At 42.9% G+C, this 26,951-nt stretch overlaps 1 protein-coding gene across 5 annotated transcripts in view; it reads left to right on the forward strand.

Annotated features, from left to right (window-relative positions):
- Positions 1 to 26,951, forward strand: part of PDE4B (phosphodiesterase 4B) — a 555,855-nt gene that overhangs the window by 432,370 nt on the left and 96,534 nt on the right. For all 5 annotated transcript variants that reach the window (XM_080658071.1, XM_080658069.1, XM_080658070.1 and 2 more), the window contains one exon: positions 9,146 to 9,195. In XM_080658071.1, the coding sequence (XP_080514197.1) occupies positions 9,146 to 9,195 (50 nt within the window). The remainder of the gene's footprint in view (positions 1 to 9,145; positions 9,196 to 26,951) is intronic.

Here is a 26,951-nt window from a genome sequence, read left to right on the forward strand (position 1 = left end):
TCAGAGATTCAACTTTAGGTTATAAATAACAAAAAGTTCAAGTCCAAGTAGCTTATATTTTGATAATATGTAAACAAGTTCATACAATTGGATTATCTTCTCCTTTCCCCCCAAATGACTACATAAAAGTGGTCATTTCAGTTAACATTGCTGAACCTTGTCCCCCTCATCTGTAAAATTGAATTTGATATTCCTACAGGAACTTTCTCCTCTAAAATCATGTCAACCTATTTGTTTAAATGCTATCCAGTTCACTATCCAGTATTTTTAAATAGGGCTCACTAGGTCACAAAACCATGTTCCTGGAATAGGAGGGCTGAAGGAAACCTTTGAGGCCATTTATTCAACCTCTTTGTTTTTCAGGAGGAGAAACGCAGACTTCCTAACAACCACATCATAGGTTATAGACATACTAGAGCCAAATCCTGAATATCCTGATTTTTCCAGCCAGTGCTGGCTACAGAACACCCTGTCTTTTGGCCTTTGCGAAATTATTCATCAACCCTCTATTTTGCTTTTATCCACCTTTTCATGGAGTGGAGTTGTTAAGGGTGAGAGGAGACCCTGCTTTGAAAACTTACTTTTTATTTCATTGTTCTATAATTTGTTACAGAACTTCCTGTGGGAGCTTTGCATAACCCAGTGGAATCTTTGCCCACAATGTTCTCCCCTCTAAACTATTCCCCAAACTGCCACCAGAGTGACTGTTCTCACATGCTATCTGACCACATGCCTCTCCAGCTTGAGGCATTTCCACGGCTCACTCTTATCATTGAGATAAAGTTTAAATGTGGACACTTGGCACCCAAGGCACCTCATGATCCAGCTCAAGTTAGTTTGGTGGATAGTTGTTTGGGTTTATATTTGATGCAATATACATGAAAGCTAGAGACTTGCCAGCTTCTCTTGCCATGGTACTTCCTGTTTAGTCGTTTATTAAATAATTCACCCAACAAGTATTTATTTATCCATGCATATATATGTATTTAAGAAATATTTATTGCCCAGCTGGCATGGCTCAGTGACTGAGCATCGACCTATGAAACAGGAGGTCATGGTTCGATTCCTGGTCGGGGCACATGGCCGGGTTGTGTGCTTGATCCCCAGTAGGGGGCAGGAGGCAGCGATCAATGATTCTCTCTAATCACTGATGTTTCTATCTCTCCCTCTTTCTCTTCCTCTCTGAAATCAATAAAAAATATACTTTTTAAAAAGAAATATTTATTGAGCACCCACTTTGTACAAGTCATTGGTGACACAATAGTGACACCAAAACATACAAGTTCTCTGCCACTTCAGGGCTTTCATTGTAGTAGGAAGTGCCAGGGCATACCGTGATGAACAGTCAGACCAGGTCTCTAGCCACATGGGATTACATTCTACCAATTGTGGTCTGCTTGTTCTCTTCATGTTCTGTTCTCCACCCTGTTTCTGGCCTACTGTTCTCTCTTCCTAAAATCTCTCTCTCTTCCTGCCAGTGATTGCCTGGCTAAGTCCCGCTTGGTCTTTATAGCTTGTCTCTAGAATCACCTTTACCAGGGCCCTCTCCCTGACTCCACCAAGCCAGGCTGAGCACCCCTCAGTGTTCCCAGAACACTCTGCAAACCTTATCATACCACTTATGGATCTCTGTCCACCACTGGACAATGTGCCCCTTGAGAATTACAATTACTTTTCCTTGAATTTCCAAGAATTAGCAGAATACCTGACACTTAGTGAGTGCCTTATAAATATTCATCATGCATATGAGTTCTCACTAAATAATTATCCAAGAAAGACCACCAATTATTTAGAAAAATACTTTTTCAGAAGTGATACCTTTTCTTTTCCTACTTTTTTTTTTAGGAGTTCAGCTTTTGGTGCCATACTTACTGGCTTTATAATCTAATTCTATGGCTTGAAAATTATGTGACTTGGGCAAATGAACCTCTACATTTCAGTTTCCCAGTCAGTAAAATAGTGCTGTTCTGAGAATTAAATGAGTTGACACTTATAAAGCATTTATAACACCACATAGTAGATGCTTAATAAATGTGAGCTATTATAATTGACTAGAGGCCCAGTGCACAAAATTTGTACACTGGTAGGGTCCCTAGCAGCTGGGTACTTCCTCCCTTCCCCCAGCCGGCCCTGCCCCCTAGTCAAACTCCCAGACAACTCCCCGTCAGTCGAGGGGACAATTTGCATACTACACTTCTATTATATAGGATAGTTATATATCTCTCCCAAATTCCAGAAATAAGGTAACACTATAGGGTTTCATATTCATTATCTTAGTTTCAATCACCATAATAAAATTCATGACAGATATTGTTGCCCCCACTCTGTGGATAAAGAAACAAAGCTTAGGGAGATTAAATGACTTGTGCAAGAACATACCACTTCTCATGAATAGCAGACTCATACTTGAAACCTGATATCCTGACTCTCATTGCAGTGGTCTTTCCATTTACTACCCCTGTTAAGTCTTCTGAGTTATGGGAAGAAATTTCTGAAGGCTTTGGAACAGAGAGTCATTTAGGAAGAACTTGCAAAAAGATGAAGGTCAGAGATCCTGAAGTCAGAGACATGAGCTATGAGAGTTTTCAGGAATTAAAATATGAGAGTGAAGCCCTGGACCAAGATGATGAAGGTTAGAATTGGGAAAGAAGGAATCAATAAATACACTTTCCAAAGGCTTCTTAGCAAATCATGACTCAAGATCACTACATTAAATAGCTCCAAGGAGTTAGGGCTGGGGGGTGGGGGGGAGGGGCGGGTCAGGGTGCGGTATCAGAGGGATGTTTGATTTTCAGTTATTAGTTTGTTAGCATGGAGCTTGGATGTTCTTAGTATTGTTCATGGTCTATTAATGAGCATAAACATTGCTGATTAATGACTATGTCAGCTGAAACTACTTTCTCGAGAATCGGGTCTTTCTATAGTCTTGGGTGTTTTGGACCACATAAACCTTCAGGAACTGAGTTGCTATATTCAGAGCTCACCAAGGGCTCATTCTCTGACTGAGGACCACCCCCCAAATCATGGCCCTTTGTATCATCTTTGGTTCCAACCAAACCACGTTCACTAAATAAAATAGATTTCCAGCTGTGCCATCTTTGTGAATGATCTTTCTCGAATCCATACCCATATTTGGACAGAATTGATTGTTTCATTGATTTCAAGTACCTCCTTGAAATCAACATCAACCAACAGAAGTTCAAGGCAGGGTCCATAATGCATTATGTTCTATTCTTAGGTAGTCAATACTCTCAAACAGATAAAGAAAACCTAATAACCACTAGGAATAGGTCCACCGTCCTGTGAGTGTTCCCCAACCCCCTTGCCCCACAGATATACTTATCCTAACAACTGAACATGTAAGATTCATGGAACTCATAAATTGCTCTTTGGGGTATTTGACTTGGGTTCCAGGGTGCTATGCCTTGCCTTCAATGTAACATTTAAGCAATAATGTGTCTTTGGAGTGGTTTTCATGAGATATCTGGAGTGTGGTTTATTATATGAAAAGGAACTCCCACATAGAGCTCTACTTCTCATAAGTCAAGATTTTCTTTATCTTTTGGCTCTTTGCTCTGCCTGAAAGCATTCCATTGTCTGTCTGAGCTTTACCACCCAAAGGGGGAAAGTCTCAGTGTTCCTCTTGAGGTGATTTCCTTGCACTTCCATGAAATGTTCCACCGAGGAATGCTTGATTGGGCCTGTGTTTCTTGGCTTCACATTAAAACCTACATTTCCTTTGTCCCAGGAGTTAATTTTGAAAATATCGCTTTCAATTAGAGTTGTTAATTTAGACAGGTATTCCTAAAGCATTTGCTGCCTTCAAACAGGCTGGTGGAGAAATCACATGTGTGAGTGAGAGTGCCTGCCGTTCAGCAGTCTGGGGGCCAGGGGGTAGAGCTGGGAGCAAAGAGGTGTCCCCATGAGTCAATAATGTCACTAGCCTCCCAGATATTACCAATGACTATCAGGAAATCATGTGACAGTTCTGTAGTAACATTCTTCCAGGGCATAATTCAATCAACATGTATGCAATCTTTGAGAAAGAATTAATAAGCACTTAATTTTTTTCAGTGTATATCTAAAGTTCCTTTCATTGCTTTATGTACTTTGGCATGGGATTGAAATTAGCTGAGAATAATAAAATTTTGAACATTCAGAGTTGGAAAGAACCTAGCCAAATTTCCTTAGCGTAAGTGAGGAAATGTATGTAAAACCCCTCACACAGGACCTGGCACATTGTAAATTCGTAGTAAATGTTAGCTGCTGCCGGCTCTCCCCAACTGGGGAAGAAACTGAGAGGTGCAGTGGATTGCCTATGGCTATGCAGTTGGAAGGAGCCAGAGCCAGGATTAGGAACCCTGTCTTCTTATTCATAGTTCAGTTCTTTCTATACTGCTATTCAGGGCTGCAAAGTATTCACTGCTGGGGCCACATAATCCTCCTTATTAATATCACTGTCTTCAGCAACTCAGGCATATCACTTCTTAGGGTTCTTCCATAAGTTAGGGATCATTGGAAACTGAGCAGCCAATGCCATTTTCTTCTGGCACTTGCTGTTTTCTAATTGACACTCTCATGTCTTGTAAGCCATAATGCAGCTTCCAGAAGTCATTTAAAATGTATCGAGTTCACTCATTTAAAATGCATTGAGCCACTTCTTTGTACCAAGTCTCAGTGATAAACCAAATAAACATGGCTCTTGCCTTTTCACAGCTTAGACACACAGATGCTTATCAGAATTAACAACTCTGAATGAAAGCTATAGTTTTAAAATTAACTCCTAGGGCAAAGCAATTAATGTAATTTTTGTAATTTTCAAGAAGTCATTGGGAGAATTAGGTGCTATGAGTAGCCATGCTATTAAGAAAGCAGAAATTTCCAACACTTACGGTCTTTTAGTTCATTCCTTTTACAAAAGGCTTCTTTGGAATTCAGGAAGATAGGTAAAATAAAATTATTATAAACATACTAGAGGCCCGGTGCACGAAATTCGTGCACGGGGTAGGGGGGGAGGGGGTGTGTCCCTCAGCCCAGCCTGCACCCTCTCCAATCTGGGACTCCTTGAGGGCAATCGGACATCCCTCTCACAATCCAGGACTGCTGGCTCCCAACCGCTTGCCTGCCTGCCTGCCTGCCTGATTGCCCCTAACCGCTTTTGCCTGCCAGCCTGATCACCCCCTAACCACTCCCCTGCCAGCCTGATCAATGCCTAACTGCTCCCCTGCTGGCCTTGGTCCCCCCCCAAATGTCCTCCCCTGCAGGCCTGGTCTCCCCCAACTGCCCTCCTCTGCTGGCCTGATCACCCCTAACTGTCCTCCCCTGCAGGCCTGGTCTCTCCCAACTGCCCTCCTCTGCTGGCCTGGTCTCCCCCAACTGCCCTCCTCTGCCAGCCGGGTCACCCCCAACTGCCCTCCTCTGCTGGCCTGGTCCCTTCCAACTGCCCTCCCCTGCTGGCCTGGTCTCCCCTAACTGCCCTCCTCTGCTGGCCTAGTCACCCCTAACTGCCCTGCCCTGCTCGCCTGATCACCCACAACTGCCCTCCCCTGCAGGCCTGGTTCCCCCCAACTGCCCTCCTCTGCCAGCCCAGTCACCCCTAACTGCCCTCCCCTGCTGGCCTGATCACCCCCAACTGCCCTCCCCTGCAGGCCTGGTCTCCCCCAACTGCCCTCCTCTGCCGGTCTGATTGCCCACAACTGCCCTCCCTTGCAGGCCATCTTATGGTGGCCATCTTGCGTCCACATGGGGGCAGCCATCTTTGACCACATGGGGGTGGCCATCTTGTGTGTTGGAGTGATGGTCAATTTGCATATTACCCTTTTATTAGATAGGATATTAATCTAATGAATATATAATGAATACCTATATCATGCCCAGTTTTTGCTGATTCCAAGGTTACAGAGATGAACAAGATTCAATCTTTGATTAAAAGTCTTACAGGTGAGCAGAGGAGACAGCCAGGAAAATGGGAATTGTGATCTAGCATGAATAATACTATGAGGGGGCAAGCATGGGGAACTACGAGTAGCACAGAGACTGAACACAGGAGGGAAGGCTCCTACAAGGAGGTGATGCCTGAGTGAAGCCCCAGAATATGGGGAGTTTGCCACTTAAAGAGGAAGGGGAAGGGAAGTGTTCAGCTGATATAAACATATGCAAGGGCCCAACAACATAAGTGCATTCTGTGTATGAGAAACAGCCAGTAGTATGTAGAACCCAGATTCTACAGGAAAAAAAAAAGCAGGTAAAACATTCATGTGGATCCTGCCATCAATGGGCCATTGATTAGTGGTGGGAATAATATGTGCTCATATGAGTTGTAACAGGAGGAAATAACCCTAAAGGTACAAATAAAGCACCATAGGAGATTAGAAGGAAGATCATTTTTAGCTAAGAGGATGACATCTGTTGGAGAAGATGGCATTTGATCTTTGGAAGTATGATTCTGACACCAGTTTTGTTGTATGAGTTTTTCTCCCCATACATCAGAGCAATTGTCCATGAAACCAGCTGGGCATCCCATTATTCAACTCAATTCTGACACTATTTACCTGGAGATAGTGTCAGATCCTACAAGTTAAGGGCTCAGTCCTCCCAACTGCCTCTACCCCACATTTCAGATGCCAATCACAAATCCAGGTTGTTACCTGTGCTTCTAACCTAGTGACTATAGATCCAAGGTTCCAATCACTCCCTCCTTGGGTTTGATTAATTTGTTAAAATGGCTCACAAAAAAATACTTACTAGATTACTGGTTTATTAGAAAAGGATATAACTCAGAATAGCCAGATGGGAAAACCTGCGTAGAACAAGGTATGTGGGAAAGAGCACAGAGCTCCCATGCTCTCTGAGCCTGACAGTCTCCACATGTTCACCAACCCAGTGCCTTTGGGGTTTTATGAAGGCTTCAATACAAAGGCATGATTGATTAAATCCTTGGCCATTGGTGACTGGACACAATCTCCAAACCCTTTCCCTTCCCTGGAAGTCCAGGGCGGGGCTAAAAGTTCCAACTCTCAAATCACAAGATTGGTTCCTCTGGCATCCAGCCTCAGGGATTTTCCAAAAGTCGCCTCATTAACATAACAAAAGACACCTTTGTCAAGCTTCTCATTTAGGAAATTCCAGGGGCAACAGGAGGAAGACCACCAAATTTATATTTCTTACTATACATCAGAGAAGGCTAGATGGTATTTAGAAGTGTGAGCTTGTGCAGGGAGAGCTTTCCTCTCAGAGGAATGGCTGAACAGTGTCAGGAAGATGGACAGCACATGGCCAAGGTCAAAGAAGTGATGACATCTGGCCTTGGCGATGTCTGAGTTAGTCCATTCATTCATTCATTCAACAACTATTTACTGAGTGCTTGGCATATGAAAGGCCACTCTGGGTTTTAGGGATTCAGTAGTGAACATGTTGTTCCCTGCCTGCATCAAGTTTACATTAAATTAAGGCGTTCTATATTGAACACTAATTGGACAGTGCCTATTTTAATTACAATTTTAGAGAGCTACTAAGGTGAAGTACAAGATGGCGTGGTTTGAAATGAAATGTCAGGCAGGGAGGAATCCTGAGAGATAAACTGGGAAAAGCATGTTGAGAACAAAGAGCAAAGGGCTTTGAATGCCAGGTTATGGAGTTTGACATTTAATCTCTTAATTTTCCTGAAGAGCAGCCCTCAGTTTCAGGGCAGGTGTTAGCAGCCATGGAGAGTGCATATTATTGGTTTCTGAAAGACTTAGCTTTGAATCCCAATAATGCCACAGAGGGATTCAAAGTACCTTGCCTAGGATCACCTAGCTAATCAATGTGAGCGATGTGAACCCTGTCCATCAGACCCTGCAGCTATAAAGTATAGTTACCTAGAAACCAGATTACCCCTAAGGGACCAAAACTGAATTTGGAGCAGTTAATAACAAACTAGGGAAATAACTATGTGCTCACACCTATAGGGAGACCTTCCCTTCGCAATACCTTTGCAATCCATTCACTATCATTTAGAAGTTGGCCTTAATCCAAAACCTGCCTCTACATCAGAATTCACAGAGAAGTAAACAATTACAGATGCCTATCCCTAACATACCGAAACAGACTCTCCAGGGACAGGGAAGGGATTAATAATTTTTACAGCCGTACAAGTAAGTCAGACGTCATCCAAGTTCAGAGACCCACTGGCCTGGAGTCCCACTCTCCTGCTCCTTGCTAGTATCCTGTTGCTCTTTAGTGGGGCAGAGAGTCCTCTGTACCAGTGGTTCTGAAAATGTGATTCAAGACCGGCAGCATTAGCACCGGGGCTCTAGTCAGAAATGCAAACACTCAAGCCCACCCCCAGCCAACTGAATCGGAAACCTGGAGGTCGACCCAGCCATGTCTCAATAAACCTCCAGGGGATCGAGGCACTCTACGTTTTAAAAGCCATTGCTCTGTACTATTTCTGGGAGGTTCTCCGGCAATGCGTTGTAAGAGTCTGGCAGTTCTGCAAAACATGAGAAGGATGGTGAAAGCAGCAAAATCAGGGGGTCATGGGGGTATAAAGAAGAAAAAGGAGAAGAAGGCCCAGTGTGTGGGGGGCATGAGTTGGTTTGCTTGTTTCATTTGACTCTTGACATCAGCAGGTTTGTTATGCTGTAGTAGGATAATGCTCAGTTTCTCCATGAAAAGACCGCTCCGTAAATTAAGCCACCTGAATTACCATTCCTAGTAGCTGTGTGACCTGGGGTGCAGAACTGGAAGCCTGGACTGATCGGTCTCTATGGGCTCCTCTGGCTATAACTTTCTACAGCACTGCCCCAGAGGAGCTGGGATTCACTCTTACATTTGGTACCATTCCTGAGCAAGGATATCCTCTTCTAAGGGCCTCCTGAAACAAGGAAACCTAAAACAGAGGAGCCGGTGAGGGACCTGGAGTAAAGGACTTCCTTCCTGGAGTGTTGGCCATCCAGGAGGCTGTGCAGAGGGAAATTCCAGGCCATCTGGATGTGAGAGAATTGCAGTCATTTACGCATGTTACAGGAGCCTGCCTTCCGGAGAAAGCATTATGTCACTTGATAGCTCATTGTGACCTGGAAAACTCCCCAGAGATCGTGGGGAGGCAGGGAAAGGATATTCAGACAAAGACTCAGGTCTTCTTTTCTCTCTGTCTCCACAGGAGGTCCCCAGCTGCTAGCCAGCCTCCTCTCTCCAGAGTCAACCTGCAAGGTAAGCCATGTCATGGCCTATCTCCGTGTTTCACAATAACAAGTGTGCCTCTCATGCAGAACCTTTTCAGGAAATAATAGCATTTGTTTGCATACCACGACCCTCAAAAGTAAGGCTCTTGCTGACTTTTTTGAAAAGCATACTGGAGCTTGACTTCATTCCATGTGAAACTGAGTGAAAAGCAGCATTAAATGGTTTCCCCATCGTATGTATGCCCAGACTTCCAGAATGTGGTGGAAGAGTGGTAACGCTGCTTCCCAGAAGAAGAGCAGTATTGATAGGGCAACTGGACCTCAGTTTGCTGACCCCAGTGAACTCCAGGAGAGCTGACCTCACAGGCCCTGATGTGCCCTCACGTTGGGCTCTACAGTTTATGCTAGTGGTTTCCTCTTAGCATCAACCATAGATCCCCTTTGAATATGCATTCCTTCCAGGTGTGAAACCAAAGGCTCTTTCTAGGTCACAAATCATTTCTTTTGGAGGTCATCCAGTTTTCTTTCTCAAAGGTGTTGTTTTAAAGAAACCTAAACTCTCATCTTTCAATGCTGTGCCGACGAGTTTCATGTAGAGTTGAGAGCTGTGTGTGGAGAGGAAGGGCCATCTTGAAGAAACAGCGTAGAGATGTACTGAACTTAAATTCTTTTTGACGTAAGACATAACCAGTTAGGTGACATTTTTTTAAAGTGCAAAATGCAGTTTTGCCCCTCGACCTGACCCCAGTAGCATAGCAGTGGTCTTGAGTAAAACCACAGGAGAAGCAAGTGAGATGAGCTCAGAGTGAGATCACCTAACACCCCGCGCTGCCTCGTACACCTCTGTTCCAGCAGCGCTGTTCCCTTCGCTTCATGTGCAGGCTCTTCCCTCCTCGGATGTTGTGTTCTCTTGCTGGTATCATGGCCACAAGGAGAATGGAAATAACAAGAGCGCCCAACTTTTAAAAGAAGGGAACAAAGGCAATAGGTTCTGTTGGTGTGCTGGCTTCAGAAATAGTTATGGTGTGTGCTTTAAAAATATTTTTATGAGAACAAGAATAAAAGTGAAAAGGGAAGAGATTAGGTAGAGTTTACCTCTAGAGCGCCATGATATGAAGTAGAGAGAACTAGTACTGTATCCATGGACTTCAAAAACCTGGGGTGCGGATGGACTGTTTCTTTAGAAGTTTACAAAAAGAAACTAGATAGAGTGTTTTAACATAATACTGGTGTTACATACTTGGAGATCAAAGGGGATGGTTTTGAAACTATCATTTCGTCATTCTGGCCTACCAGTGAGACTTCTTTGCTCACATTTCTGTTAGCCAATTTACGGAGGGGCACCCTGACTTTGAGTCAGTCTGAACATTTAAACTATGTTTTCTTCCTTTTGTGATAAACACTGACAAACATTAGGAGAAATGTGATATTTATTATCCTATAAAGTAGCTCATTAACCAGAGATGCTGTTGGAAAGATCATTTTGTGATTATTGGCACAGAAACTGCAGTTTGGCAACTAGAGTCTTTTGCTGGGTTTTCCTAAAACAATGGAGCAAAGAAATGACAATACCACTTAGGCAATTTGTTTTTGTCTGTCTTTGTGGCAAACTTCAAAAATCCTGGCTTTTCATTGGGAAGAGAATATAGTGATACCCAATTATTACATAATTATAGGTTTCAAAATCTTAACGCTTAAATGCGGTCAGAAAAGGAAGGAGGACACACACATCCTGTGTTTTGTTCTTATTATCAGCTTAAATGAGTCAGGCAGATTTTTCCTGTTATTTTAATATTTATCAGCATATGACAAAGAGGTGTGTTTAAATAGAAACTTTGAAGGAGAATGAAAAATAAGTGGCTTGGAGCAAACAGCCCTGAAATGTCGAGTGCTGCTTTAAAAGGTGATTTTTCATGATAGTCAGATCAGGTGTTGTTTTATCGGCACTGAATACTCATGTATTTGAGTTGAGATCCAAGATAAAAGATACAAGAAACACACAATAATTTACACAGTTTAAGCAATAATCCACTTGGTTAGGAAAGCCTGAGGTAACTGTATTCTTGTATACAGGGACAGAGAGGGAGAAAAAGAGAAAAAGCAATTCTCTTTAAAAGGTATTTTTAAATGCATCTAAATGAAGGCAGTACAATTCATTTTAAAAACTGAGTGTCAGAAACCATGGTTAAATTGGTACATTTGCTCTTACAAATTGATCATTAACTAGGATAATTCTTGGGGGAAATTAAAGCAAATTTCTCAGTCTGCAGTACTTTTCTTTGTACTGTTTAACCAAAATTATTCTTTTTCGCTCTTGTGGTCCAACACAAATGTCCCTCCTTTGCTAAGACATCCTAATTTTTTTTAGAAAATCGCTGTACTTGCTCCCTTTGTGTGCTTTGGCAACAATTCCATTCTAAGATATTCTGTAGTTCATGGCTTATATGTCTCAGCCATTGGAGCTTTTAGAAGGCAGTGGCTGTCCCTTATTCATTTCTGTATCATTCAATATGCTTTATTGTTTTCACATAGTAGGAAGACAGTATATGTTGACTTGACTAGGAGAACTACATAATGTTTGGCTACTTTATCTTAAGAAAAATGCTATAAGTTAAAACTTAATATGAGTCAATATCTTTATATCTATGGCTATGAAAAACATTCAGTTGTGTGTGTTTACTATTTAACATCAGTTATTGCATTTAAGTTAAAAGAGATTTAAACACACTTTATAACCATTAAATATATTAGTGTGGTCATATAGGTTTTAAGCAAAAATAGTTAAATCTAAAAAATTGGCATTTTGCACTTTGTGTAGGGAAGCCAGAGGAAAGTAAGAAAGAATTTAAAACCCAGAAAGTAGAGCAAGGTGGAAATCCTACACCCTCAAGTTAAGGAGAAAAGTGCAGAAGCTGCCAGCTGTGAAGTTTTAATGAGCATCTCAATTTTTATCATATTTTGCCTTTTCACAAGTATGAATTCCAGGCTTTCTCTACACGATGCTTAGAGGGAAAGGAGGGAAAAATAGAACAGAAGAAAGAACATTCCAAAACAAGGCACAAGAACTGGGTTCTGTCATCTATACACACTCAAAGTGGATAATTGAATTGATTCTCAATATTTCAGGCTCCCAAAGTACTTTCAACAGAAAAAAAAAATCAGATAATTGAAGAAAATCAGTGTGAGTGTGTGTGTGTGATAGTTGCTCCATTTCATGCAGCCATCCTGTCTAGCCCTTGCTTTTGCATTTCAGTAGTGAGTATAGGTATGTCATGAACGTGAGAATTTACCAAAACGGTAAATTATCAAGTGTCCATTCATTGCCTTTACAGAATGATTTTTTTTTTTTTTTTTTTTGCATGACATAGGATTAGAGAAGCATTCCTTTTAATGGCTGGCTCTTCTGATTCACATAAATGTGACTTGATTTGTAATATGTGTCATATATACCACCTCACGGCAGCCAAATTGATGTGTAAAGAGGGGTGTTCTATACTCATTTTCTTATTTCAAAATTTACCAATGAATATATTGAGCAAGAGCACCACCCATGTAACAGATCAGCTGCTGTGAAGAACAATAAGCCCATGGTCGTTGCAAACCACGTCACAAAGATGACTAGAGAATTTCCCTGAGGACTTCAGATCCAACTACTGCGAACCTAAAGTCTCTACCAGCCTGTGTATCCTAAGCTGTGGTTGGTGGTGGTTTTCAACTCCAGTCAATTAAATGTATTTCAGGAAAAGCCTGCGTATGGAGAAATAGGATAAGATACTATAAGGCTTTCCAGCGAGTCTGAAATAGGTTGACTTAATTGAAAAACAGACTTAATAATTTTTTTAGTGCTCACGGGAATCCATTTCTTCTCTTAAGTGTCCAGGCCATTCTGGGGAGGAAAGGACTCTTTACTGGTTGAGAAAACAGAAGAGGCTTTCACCTAGGAAGCCCATTTCTCAGTATGAGTTCCTTCCATATCTTTACTTTGATTGCGAATATTCCTCTGGAGTTCACAGGAGTGTGCCAGATGCAGGGTCTGTTAGAGGAGTGGACAAGGGGCTCAGTGAGTTATCTGAGATTCTGAGAAATTCAGAAAGTCATGACACTGATTCAGTTCTCAGAGCTGCCGGGGCCGAGGATGAGAGATGAACTGTGTGTGCACAAGGGAAGGGCTCTCTGAGAACCGCGGCCCTGGCCTGAGAGCTGAGCTGTGTCAGATGCCTGGAAATGAAGCCCGGCACGAGCAGGACATTTGCTTCGTTTGTGCATTAAGCAAGAACTGTGAGGCAGGATTGCAAAACTTATGGACAAATACAAATAAAATCAATCCTGTTACCAAAGGCTGTGGCCACTCATGATAAAGAGAAGAGAAGGGATTGGAGGGGATTGCAAAAAGGAATGAAAGAGAGAAAGAAAGAGAGAAAAAAAATCTAGAAATATTAGATTATTTTTTCTTCCGTGTTCTGAATGTTCTGTGGCCTGAATTACTTGTATAATTACTTTAATTACTCACCTTGAGCATTTAGGCAGCTTGTGTGCATAATAAACAATAAGGCATATGCACTAGAAGAGCCCCAGTCATCCTGAGAATAATTCCCAAATAGTTGTTTTGTAAGAATTGCTTTTGTCTAAAATAACCTTCTTGTGAATGTTTACCCTAAAGCATCAACAGTGAGCTATTTATATTGATTTACAATTATTGCGTATATGTCTAAAATTAAGCATGGGTAGTTGCAAAAACATTGACAAATCAACTAAAATACAAATAGTTAAAATGTTGCCCTCGAACAAACATTGCCAAAAATAAAGCCCTGCGCATTAATGGCTATTTCGCCAGTTCAAAATTAATTTCTAAATTTAGTATGAATGTTTCTTCATATTAAACAAAACCACTGAGACCTGCAGCAGCTAATCTCTCACTTGCTACCTAAAGAGTGGAGTTCATTCCGTGTTGACTCCACTTCAGGTTTTTGTACTGCTGAGAAACCCCATCCACCCCCCCTCCCCTGAAAGTTGGAATCATGCATGTTAGTAAGTATTTCAGTTATGCTATTGACGTCAATGGAGTCATTAAATAGATTGCTGGCTCTCCCAGAGGCAAATCACTGCCAGGGACCTAGATACAGACACGGTTTTTTTCTTCTTTTTTTTTTCTTACAAAGACAACCATCAGGTTTTGCTAAAGCAGTAAGCCAGAGAAAGGGAAAAGTTTATACTGTAGCTGACCTATCTCCAAAGTTTCTTTCTTTCTTTTGCTTTTTAGTTCCGGACTTTCTTTCTCTTTGGCTACAGTAGGCTCAGGCTGATGCCCAGATATAGTTGCCTCGATGTTTTATGTCCAGAAGGGTGACACCCCAACGTTTAAAAATGCTCCTTACCTTTAGCTCTACACAGCCCATCTCAATGTTTATTTGGTGGCATAAATTGTCTAGATCTGTGGTCGGCAAACTGCAGCTCGCGAGCCACATGCGGCTCTTTGGCCCCTTGAGTGTGGCTCTTCCACAAAATACCACGGCCTGGGCGAGTCTATTTTGAAGAAGTGGCGTTAGAAGAAGTTTAAGTTTAAAAAATTTGGCTCTCAAAAGAAATTTCAATCGTCGTACTGTTGATATTCGGCTCTGTTGTCTAATGAGTTTGCCGACCACTGGTCTAGGCAAATCACTATTGTCTGCCAGTAAGGCGTATTTAATATATAGTTCCTTGAATAAACAGTTTCTTCCAAACACACACACGCACACACACATACCCCACAAACACGCCGTTTTGTCCGTTCTGTCGCCTCTGTGTGGCTTATAGCTATAGCCCCTCATCTATGAATCAACCTTTATGCAGCCTGCACTGTGCTGCGGCACCAGGGCTCTGAAGCAAAGGGTGGAGGAGGAGGGTGGGAAGAAAGTTTCACTTCTCTCAGCTGCCTCATCTGCAGAGCTCGGGCAGGAGGCTGCCCACGTGCCTGTGTCCTCCCAAACGCGCGCTGTGCCAGCCTCAAGCCTGGTCATGCAGCTCCCAGGCGTGTCAGAGGGAGCCTTGGGGAAACAGCTGCCTCTTCCTGGATGTTCCTGACAGCTCTATTTACCTGGGCAGCCCCAGGAGTTAGAGCCGGAAATCCTCCGCACACCTGGACTCTTCTGCCTCCCAGGCTCAGAGCTAGGAAGCCACCTTGAATAGACAGCTTTCTTCAAATCTGGTTGCCAGAATCCGCCATACGGGCTTTAGCACGCATCTCCGTTTCCAACCCCTATTTCTTTACTCGCTGCACTTCTGCACTTCCTTATCAGTCAGTATATATAAACACTCCAGGTACCCGGCCCCTTTGGGAACCCCTTTTGGTTCACCCGGAGGCCCACATCCAGCCCCTCTTCACCACTGCTCCTTATCCCATATTCCTGGCTTTGGCTAGTGGCTTCATCATCCCCCCTTTTATCTCTCTCTTCACTTCCCACAGCCAATTCTTGTAGTGATGATTTATTTCGTTTCTTAGTTGGCTATCCTTTGCCCTCAGGATAAGATCCTTACTTCCTATCGGATATGCAAAGTCCTCCAGAATTTTGCTCCTAATTCCTTCTTTGTCCTCATCTCACACTTGATCCCTGTCCCCACACACAGCTGATGGCTGAGGTGCACTGAACATCCTGTCCTTCCGATGAGCCAGGCTCGTCTTGCTGTCCTGCCATTGTGCATGCTGTTCCTTCTGCCTGGGCTGCTCTTTCCCAAAAATGCTGTTCAGATATTCAGCTCCGGGGTTTTTTACACTGTCACTGTGAACAAGTTCTTTATATTCACTGATTCTTGGATTCTGGAGTCAGGATTTAATCAGGGGTGCTCAAACTTTTTAAACAAGGGGCCAGTTCACTGTCCCTCAGACTGTTGGAGGGCCGGACTATAGTTTAAAAAAAAAAAACTATGAACAAATTCCTATGCGCACTGCGGGCCCGGGACGAGTTGGCTGCTAAGCAGGACAGGCAGCGGCACCCGGCGGGCCGGATAAGTGTCCTCGGCGGGCCGCATGTGGCCCGCGGGCCGTAGTTTGAGGACGCCTGAAATATATAGTGTTAATCTAGGGCCTGATGTATAGTATCTGCTTAGAAAATACTAGTTCCTTTAACAATTTTCATCTGGAAAGTGCATTTTTTTTTTTTATATCTTAAGACTCAGCATGTTTGTCATCTTCAGGGTGTGTTCCCTGCAACGCATCCAAAATTACTCTCGATTATTATCTTAATTCTTATCTTATCATTGCACTTGTCACATTATGTTGTATTTACTTGTTTAATTTTATTTCTTTCTACAGTAAGAGTGTCCCAAGTTCTAGACTAACCCTCTTTTTAAAATTTGTTTCCAACTTATAGCATAGGACCTGGAACACAGTCAATACCCAATAAGTGTTTATTAAATGAACAAATACAAATGAGCACATGCCTATGTCTGAAACAAATGATTGGAAAGGAATGGAGACTTATGTTAGACTCTTTTTAAGGCTTGTCTAAATAACTTCTAGTGCTTCGGCACGTGCACGGTACTGACATCCCTGGCTAATCTTGACTACATGTGACTTTTCTTCACTTGAAATGAACTCTTTATTATCTACTCGAGGTCCGGTGCACAAAATTCATGCATGGGTAGGGTCCCTAGGCCTGGCCGGCGATCAGGGCCGATCAGGTTCCCCGCCTCCCCACCTCCTCCTTCCCTCACCACCCGTGCACCACCATCAAGTGGTTCCCCCCCACCCCCCAGCTCCTCCTTCCCTCGCTCCCTCAGCTTCCGCCACTGCCACTGGTCGCCCACCATGTTCTGTGCTGCCTCTTGGTGGTCAGCATACATCATAGCGCGCAATCGAACTCCCAGTCTCCCAGTCGGACGCCTGAGGGGACACTTTGCATATTAGCCTTTTATATATATACTAGAGGCCCGTTGCATGAAGATTTGTGCAAGAATAAGCCTTCCTTCCCCTGGCTTCGCTCCCTGCCACCTGGGAGCCTGCAAGTCCTCACTCCCGGCCGCCCAGGAGCCTACAAGTCTTTGCTCCCTGCTGGAGCAACGCTCCTGTAGCTCCCTCCGCCCCTCGCCTCCCCCCTCATAGCAGGCATCCCACCCGGCCACTCTGCACCTGCATATGCAAATTAACCCACCATCTTTGTTGGGTTAAATTGCATACTCACTCCTGATTGACTGTGGGCATAGTGGAGGTATGGTCAATTTACATGTTTGTCTATTATTAGGTAAGATTACCTTCAGGAAGAAGTGGCAGTGTTAAAAGAAATGGGGGGGGAGACAAAAAGAGACTAAATGTGACTAGCTTATCACACTATCTGATGCTGTTAGTGTCTATCACACTATCTGATGCTGTTAGTGCCTGGCACAAAGTAGGTACTCAGTTAGCATTGAGTTGAATTGGACTGGGCTGTGAATCCTGAGTCAATCCTTTAGACAAGTTACTTCTCTGAGACTCATTTTTCTTATCTGAAAAGTGGGCATTTTAGTATTCTATCTCATAAGATTACTGTGAGGACTAAATGAGAAAAGCTATGTTTACAATGGTTAAGAGTGAAGACTCTGGAGCCAGGCTCCCTCTTTCAAATACCAGCTCCACCACTATGTAACAAATTTCTTAACCTCTCCATGTCCCAACTACATCATCTCAAAACCTGGGATGGAAACTATACATATCTCCCATGTTGGTTGTAAGGATTAACTATACAAACATATATACTAGTAAAGCACCTAGAATAGCTCCTGGCACTTAGAAAATGTAAATATTAGTATTGGTATTAATTGTGTTATACAACATGCATCCCATAGCACCCAGCACATAGCAGGTGGTCAATGTGTGATATCTTAGAGCCCAGGCCTGCTGGTATCATCAGGGAACTGAAACAAAGCCCAATGAGGTCTGTCTAAAAGGTTCTGATCTATTTCCCTTCCATAGTTATACAAATTAGAAGGCAATCTTTCTTTCACTTTTAAAATTCTTTTTTTGTGAAACCATAAGAATCTGTTTATACAGAAATAGACTTGGAGCTGAAGGTAGCATTCTCCATACAGGAAAATCTAAGGGAGCTGAAGGGAGAATGGAGCTGATACCAAGGGTAAGAGTGCAAATAAGAATACCCCATTCAGATTCTGATAAACTAGATCTTGGTTAACTGAGAGTTTTCTTTTGCAAAAGCCTGAGAGGACTTCACTTTATAAGATATAATAATTACAGCTTTGCCACTCATTGCAGTTGTACTTCAATACAATATACAGGGTTTGGCACACACCTGCACAGCCACAGGTTTTTCAGCCCAGGGAGCTCATCAGAGAGGAGCAGCAGGAGCTGGCGCAGAGCTTCTCTTTAGAGAGAAGGCAAAACCTACTCTCAGCAGAGTCGGCCTGGGGAGGTCTCTGACTCTTTGGGGAAATACTCTGATGCCCTCTCTCAATTACTTCTGGAAAGGAAAGCCACGCTCATCCCCACCTATCTACTTATGTCCTCTTTATTGTGAGGGAGGGAGATGGAAAGGTCAGGGTTGACCTAGAGAAGAATGGATATGGACATTGGGAGATGAAGGAGGAAGGAAGAGGACCATCTAAGTTCCCTTTTCTGCCTCCTGCGTCCCCACCACCGCATGATCCTGGGGGCAGGGTGAATGCTGCTCGCTTGCTTCTGGTCAACCCCGGCCAGGATTTTATGGAGTTGCCTCCAGAGCTGTTCTCGGAAGCCAGGGGCATTTCAGGGAACAGCCTTCCACCATAGAGAAGAGAAACAATGCAGGGACTGTCCCTTGGACTAGAGAACAGGCAACAGAACTCACCGGATCTTTTTCTTAGTTTATTGCCTTGACTTACTCCCAGTTTGTTGACAATGACCAAACAAAGTAACCCCTCTGAGTTTTATGTACTTTTCCAGCTCCCTCTTGGGCTGTGTGCATAGATTGAGCTGGGACCTTGGTGATTCTCTGAACTGTGGAGCTTGTCAGATCATGCAGTCTTTGCCCCTGCCCCCTCGGTTGTACTTTGGGCTTCACATTTCCAGGGTCTAGTCTGGCTAGTTCTGCTGGTCTAGTAAACTGGTGCTTTCCAGAGCTCTACATGCCTGCCCCTGATTGCAGGAGGGGAAAGGAGCCGGCAGTTCTTCAACTCCTAGCACTCTGCTAGGCCCTCTGAATACATTATCTCACTTCATTCTCTCAACTACACTGTTTTGCAGTTATTATTGTCCCTGTTTTGCAGAGTTAGAAAAGGAGGCTCAGGGAATGTATGGGTCTTACTCAAGACCACACAGTTAGTAAGTGATAACGTCAGAACTGCAACCTAGATCTGTGTTTCTTGAAAACTCATGCTCTTTCCTCTTGTCTAGACCACACTGCCCCTGCCTCCACTCTCTTATAAACCTCAGCTGTTATAACTGACGGAAAAGGAGGTGGTGAGCATTTCACAACATGAGCACAAACAAGGGCACTGAGTTTTCTACAGCCTAAATAATTACTAGATAATAGAGAATTTCCTTCCATTCCTCTCTCCGCTATCCATTTTATTGTAATTAGTAAGAAAATGTACAAGTCTTGAGAGAAATATGTCTCATCCATGTCCATTAAGGACTGATTCATTTATTTGATAAACACTTATTAAGTGCCAACTATGTATGAGCCACTGTGTTAGACACTGGGGACACAATGATGAAGAGAATGAATTCAGACCCTGGCCTTGAGGAGCTTACAATCCAGGAAATATTAAATGAATAAATACATGACTTCACCTTTGACCATGGTAATGAAGAAAAATACAATATTGCCTCACCTTTTCACCTGTAAAAATGGGGCTAATATTGGTACTTACCATTAGGATTGTTGTAATATTTAAAACTAGAGGTGCACAAATTCATGTATGGGTGGGGTCCGCGGGAGGTTAGCTGTGGGACTGCACTGACCATCAGGGGGAAGCTCCTGCATTGAATGTCTGCCCCCTGGTGGTCAGTGCACATCATAGCAGCCGGTCATTCGGTCGACCGGTTGTAACGGTTGCCTAGGCTTTTTTATATATAAATAAGTTATTATATGTAAAGCATTTAGAACCCTGCCTACCATCTAGTATCATTTAATGTTTACTCCAATTATTATTATAATTAATTTATTATTGTGATTAATGTAGCTTAGGGGTCAGGGAAGATTTTGGAAAATGACCTTGAACTTGAGACCTAAACACTGAGTAGGAGTTGGGTAGGCAGAGACAGTAACTAACTCTCACCCATAAGGTACTGCAGCCAGAGACCTGTATTGATAAGAGTGACGGTAAGGGCAAGGCCATTGGAGTTGAGAAGCCAGATTGAGCAGAGCATTTTTAGGCCATAGTAGAACACATAGCTTTAGCCTAAATTTGGGGGGGAGAAGGGGCATTAAAAGATTTTGAGGAGATCGATATGATCTGATTTGAATTTTAAATACAGCATTTCTCCAGGGGCCACAAATCTGGATTACTGGCACCTCCCTGTGCTCCCCAGTGCCTGTGCTTTTTCCATCATGAACCCCAGCATCCACCCCTTCCGTCTGTCCACCTTCACGGTGAAGGAGTCAAGCTCTGGAGCCAGACTGTCTGAGTGTAGTTCTGGCTCTATTCCTCTCTCTGGATTGTACACAAGTAATTCAACATCTCTGGGCCTTGATTTCCTCATATGGACAATGGGGTAATAATAGAACCTTTGGCATAGAATTGTATGAAAGCTAAATTAGTTAATGTATGTAACGTGTTTAGAACAATGGCCAGCACACATAAAGCACTAACTGAATCTGAATCGTTTGTTTTTAATGTATTATAACTGCCTGTTTCCACCATTAGATTGTATGCTCGGTGCCTGGCATACAAATTATATTTTGAAGAATGAATAACAAAAAAAAAAGGTGGTGGTAGTGCAACAAATTGCACGTAAAAAGAGAGAAAGATTACTGTCCTATTCGTGGAAAAATGGACTTCCGTGTGTCAGGGGTAGATTCTGATAAGGAGGACTTTGCTTCTGTGGACAGAAATGGAATGACTTCGCAGCTGCCCTGCTGCTCAGCTTTGAGGAACTTGAAACAACAATTTGTTTCAAAATCTGTAGTGCCAATCTGGATCACCATCTGCACAAAAAGAAAATTGGGCTTTATGAAATAGCTGTTTCATTCTCTCAAACTATATGACTATCTCTCTAGGAGGCAAAGGCTACATCTCTGGAGTTCTCCATGTGCTGGCTTTGGAAGGATAGTCCCACCAAAAGAACCAGCTGTGACTTCCTTTCCATCCCTGCATTGCCAGTAGAGGCTCATGCTAAGAGAGGCTCAGTTCTGTGAAGTAAACACTCACCTTAAGTGAGGTACTGGGAGAAGCTTTCCATGTCTCTGTACAGCTGGGAAGACGGGAAGTCAGAGGCAACAGCTCCTTCATATCTCCATGCAGAGTGCCCCATTCTGACAATGAGCCCTTCAGCTCTCCAAGCTTGCGAGTTCTAGGCCATGTGTGTGCACACATGTGCATGCTGGCTCGTTAAGTTTTTATCCCAGGGGAAAACAGGGTTCTTCCATGCTTTTTTGTCAACACAATAGGGCTCTGTTTTCACTGACCTTATTTTTTGATTGTTTCTTCATCTCCAGTTTAACCAGTTTCTCTCTCTTCATCCACCTCTGATGGGCCTCTCTCTCCATGCCCCTCAAACTTCCAAACCACCTTACTTACAGTCCTTTTCACATTACTCAAAAACTTACCTATGAAGAGCCTCCTACAATTAGTCCTGACTGTTGTAATAATTTCCCACTCAATTTACATTACTGGACTGTTCATAAAACAGCATCATAGTTCTTTATGCCATGAGTATTAGTTCTTCCTACCTTATTTATGCATTTGTTCAGGGTTTTTTTGTGTATTCCTTAAGCTACAATTTTTATTATAGCTTGTCCCTGAGCCAATGGGAAAGGGAAGTACTAATGTGAATAAGATACAAGGTCTGGTCTTGAGATTACATCATCTGGAAATAAGACTCTAGAGCAAAAGCTACATGAAGATAAGGATGATAGCAGTCAGGATTCTCTAGAGACACAGAACCAGTGGGAGACTATACATATATATGTATATATGATTTACTTTAAGGATTTGGCTCACACCGTTGTGGGGGCCAGCAAGTTTGAAACCTATAGAGCAGACTGGGAGACTAGAGTCATGAAGCAGAATCTGTTTTTTTTCTGAGAAAACTCAGTTTTTGCTCTTAAGACCTTCAACTGATTGTATGATGCCCATCAACACTAAAGGTAATCTCTGTTACCTAAAGTACACTGATGGTAAACGTTAACCACATCTATCACAGAAACACATAAAACTAATCAACACATAAAACCAACCAACCAACCAACAAACAAACAAAAAACCTGTCTTGGGAATCAGACCACAATTAATGCTCAGCTCTAATACAAATAAAATATAGAAGATTTAGGAAAATAAAAATCTCCATAGTCCTTCTTAGTAAGTGAGACTTTACTTCAAAGCATGCTAAAATAATCATTCCTTCCGGCTCACAAAATTATTTTGAAAACCATATATTATTTTTGAAAGACCAGAAGGGCACCATGTTGGCATTGTGAGCAGCCTAACAGTACCCAGGAATTGGCAGCACATCTGCTAAACAAGTTGGTGACATCACAAATGCATCACCATTCTTGTTTTGTTTTGTTTTTAATGTCTTTTTTTTATTGATTCCAGAGAGGAGAGGGAGAGAGAGAAAGAAACATCAAAGATGAGAGAGAATCATTGATCTGCTACCTCCTGCATGCCCCCTACTAAGGATTAAGCCCTAAACCGGGGCATGTGCCCCTGGTTCAACCACTGAGCCATGCCAGCTGGGCTGCATCACCATTCTCCTCACCATTGTCTCTACAGAGTAGCCATGAGAGGCAAGTGCTGCAGCTTTACAAGAAGGCTGGTCAATTTGTGCCCCATGTTGGAAACCATAATTGATTATTTTAAACTCAATTGAGAGAAATATCTCAAAAATAGATTAATTTTTGGCCAGCAATATCTTGCAGAGTGGGGTAAGAGTGAAGTGGGAATCCTCTCTATGTATGTTGCTTATTTCCTTAGAATGGGAATTTGAATGTCACCCAGATTCACCAGGTCATCCTTGAGAGTCCTTCTTTCTCAAGCTTGAATTTTTAAACCTCATCTCCACTCCCTACCCCACCTCCCTCCATCCCCCACCCCCGAGTCCTTTGTTTCTGTCACTGAGAAAGCACTTATTCAGAGATGAGGCCTTCAGCCCCTTTGGAGGGCACATTTACACCAGGCAACTCTCCACACCCTGCTCATAGCCTTGTATTTCTAACAGTTCTAAGCTTCTGCTGTCCCCTCTGTTCCTGCATCTCAGTAAAATCCGGGGGCAATCTAACCCAAAGGCACCTGGCTCCTCTAACAGCCTCCAGCCTGGAATATCTTAGATCTGTGATCCTGCCTTCAAGGTGCAATTTCTTCCTTACCCTCATTTATCTTTTGATAAAGAACTACCCTCAGCAAATTACTGAACTGAACCTACAGTTGATTCTTTCTGGAATTTAAGGAATTAGCTTCTCACCATTGTCTTTTCCGCCAAATCTCAGCTTTCCTTCAGGTCTTGAGTAACTTGTTTACCTTGAATTATAGAAACACTTATCTCTATCTCCTCTTTTTCTGCAGCAGTGGAATGCGCTTCTATTCCATTTCCTCCTCAAGTGTCTGTAGAGGGAATTCACTCCAGCCTTTAGCAGGAAACGGTGATAGGGAAACATTCCCTCTTGATCCTTCTGAGCTGCCAGAGCCCAGAGTAGATGCAGGTTATAGTGGGTGGAACTCATAGGAGAGATGTTTGCCTCAGTGAGCCATTTAACCCATTAGAGATTTGGCAGGAAGTGGAATGGGTTTCTCTTGGGAGCGGTTCATTCTGCATTCCCCGGCTGGAAAAACACTTGTCTAGACAGATGTAGAAAGTTTAACATGGGATTCTGTCATTCAGGGGAAGGGTGGACTCAATTTTGATATTTTTCCTGCATTGTGAGTATATATGATAGAAGGGGTTTGATAAGTCCATTTTAATGCTACACTGACCCCAAAGCGATTTCTTTGTTTCCAAAGAGCTCACTATAAAACAGGGGTGAGGGACCTTTTTTCTGCCAATGGCCATTTGGATATTTATACCATCATTCGTGGGCCGTACAAAATTATGGACTTACAAATTAGCCTGCTATATTTGGTCAAACATTTAATTAACTCACCCCTAATGCCTTGGCAGGGCCAGACCAAATGATTTTGCAGGCCTTATACATGTTCCCCACCCCTGCAAGCATTTGTTTCAACTACCAGCCATGGGGGAGAAGTGTTAACGTAATATGAAACCCCTACTAAGTACCAGATTTGCAATTAGAAACAACAATGAGATTTCTTTCATTATCAACAAACCTTTATGAAGTCAGTATTATTATCATACTTTTTTAAACTAATGAAACCATGCAACTAGTATAAAGACACTCAGCTAGTAAGTAACAGAGCTAAGATTTGAAGCTTGGTTTCCTTGGCTCCAAAGCCTTTATACTTGGCACCAGCCCTCTGTACTATCATGTAAATACAAGTGCCACCGGTACCTGTCTTAAAGGTACATACACCTTGGAATGATGTTTATAGCAGCTGCTCCATTAACACTCAGTTTTCTCCGGATAATATCCTCCTATTTCTGTGCTACATTTCATCTGTTCTTGTCTCCAGTTTCTAAAACTAGAGAGAATTTAGAAGAAAATATGCTTCGAGCCCATTGTTTACCCTCAGGGAAATAACTGAAGCAAAAGGAAGGTGGTGGTGTCTTCTCTTCCAGGGAGAAGTCCCCTTCCCTGAAAGGTCTTTCTCTGGGGTATTGAGTAGGACATCCTGGCAGGGGAAGGAGGCATGGGAGAATTTTAGGATGTCGCAGAGCAGTGGGAAACTTAACTCCAGATTTTACTCATGCTTAAAAGATAGCCCCAGCCTCTGACATCACAGCAGAGTTAGATTTCAGATCTATAGTGAAACTGGGGTGTGATTCGCTCGAACACAAGGAGGCAGCTGTCCAATTCTAGGCTAGTTCTGGAAAGTCCCATTTTGAATAATTTGCTTCTTATGATGTTTTGTTCAAGTTACCTACCTCAAATGAAACTCTGTGACTTAAGTGAAAGAGCACTGGGCTGGAACTCAGGAAACTGAAATTCAGTACCGGTACCAACCAGGTGTGTGACCTGAAGTACATCTTTTTTTTTTTAGCCTTAGACTTAGTCACCTTTGTTTTTAATTATTTTGAGTCTCTGAGTCTAGAATCCAATCTTACAGAGCCAGCAGATGGCTCCTGGCCCAGAAATGGTGGTTTTTGGGTACTGGGATGGATAATTTTTTGATAGAAAAGTACTAGTCCCTGAGCTTGTTACTGGTGAATCTGGAGTTCAAGCCCAAGTCTCATTGGTCTGGCTCTGAAATCTGGGCTTCTTCTACCCCTTCCCACCCTGGCATTAGGCCATGTTATTGTTGCATAACACGATGTATCTTTATTATTTTCCTAATCCTTGTCAGCCTTGTAGTTGGTACCATTTGTTAGCAACAGGTCATCAGAGCTTCTGAGCACTGAGGAAACACACGTGAGTGGGATGTGGCCCCTCACCTAAGCTTGAGAGCATTCGCATGGGGAGAGTCTGGAACCAGACTGCCTGGGTTAGATCCCATTGTCACTGCTTAGGAGGCAAATTACTTCTCAAACCTTCTTTGTAGCTTAGGCTATTCCTCCTCATTTTATTCATTTTTAATACCTTCCTTTTAGAGTTGTTATGAGGATTAAATACATTATTTCCTATAAAACCCTTAAAATAGTGCCAGTCATACAGTAATGACTGAATGCATAGTTGTTATTATTACTATTATACAGTATATGTTTGTTAGCCCCCTCATGCCAGAAGTCTTGGAAAGTTGCAACTGGGTCTTGCTCATTGGCACTTAATAAATGTTTGCTGGATTCAATTATTCAGCAACTATTCACAATGCCTACACTATGTGCAAAGCCCTTTGCTAGATCCTTGGTAAATGCTAACAACCTACTTAGGAAAAGTCACTGTGTTTTGGAGCTTATATGTAATTTTTCCTTTCAATATTCTTGAGTGTGTGTGTGTGTGTGTGTGTGTGTGTGTGTGTGTGTGGCCCTTGTTTCCAAGGGGTTAAGAAAAGAACTGGACTGGAAGGAAAATATTCATTCTACATATGTAATTACTGATTTAATCAGCTAAGCCATTTGGAGGAAGTGGGATTAACAGTAGGCTAATGGGAGAAAAAAAAAATGGCGGCAGAATAGACAAATGTGTCCCGAGCCTTGTCCCGGAGTAGATAGAAAGAACAGCTGAGGGTCACACAGGAAGTGTCTGTTGGTGAGTTAAGGGACAGCTATACTCCAGGAGAAGGTGGGGGAATTGCTGGATGGGGCTCCCCTGACTGGGCAGCCCTCACCGCTGCTGGGTTCCCTCCCGGAGCCACCGGATCAGACACAGAGACCGTGCCATCTTGAAGGGGAAAGTGGATGTTATTGGAAGCCTGAAAATCTACAACTGCAGCACCCACCGAACAGCTGTGAACCCCAGAGCACCAGTCCCCAATTGGCGCAAACACGCAGATTCAGAGGAGCTCTACACTCCACCATGGAAAGGTCAGATTTCGCCTGGGATAAGGTGAGGTCTCTGGTCCCATCAGGACAGAGAAACGTGCGCACTGCGGGAGCTGGAAGACCAAGGAAAGTCTGCATCTAGAAAAATC

The sequence above is a fragment of the Plecotus auritus genome (assembly GCF_963455305.1).
Source record: "Plecotus auritus genome assembly, chromosome: 2".
NCBI classification, from domain to species: domain Eukaryota; kingdom Metazoa; phylum Chordata; class Mammalia; order Chiroptera; family Vespertilionidae; genus Plecotus; species Plecotus auritus.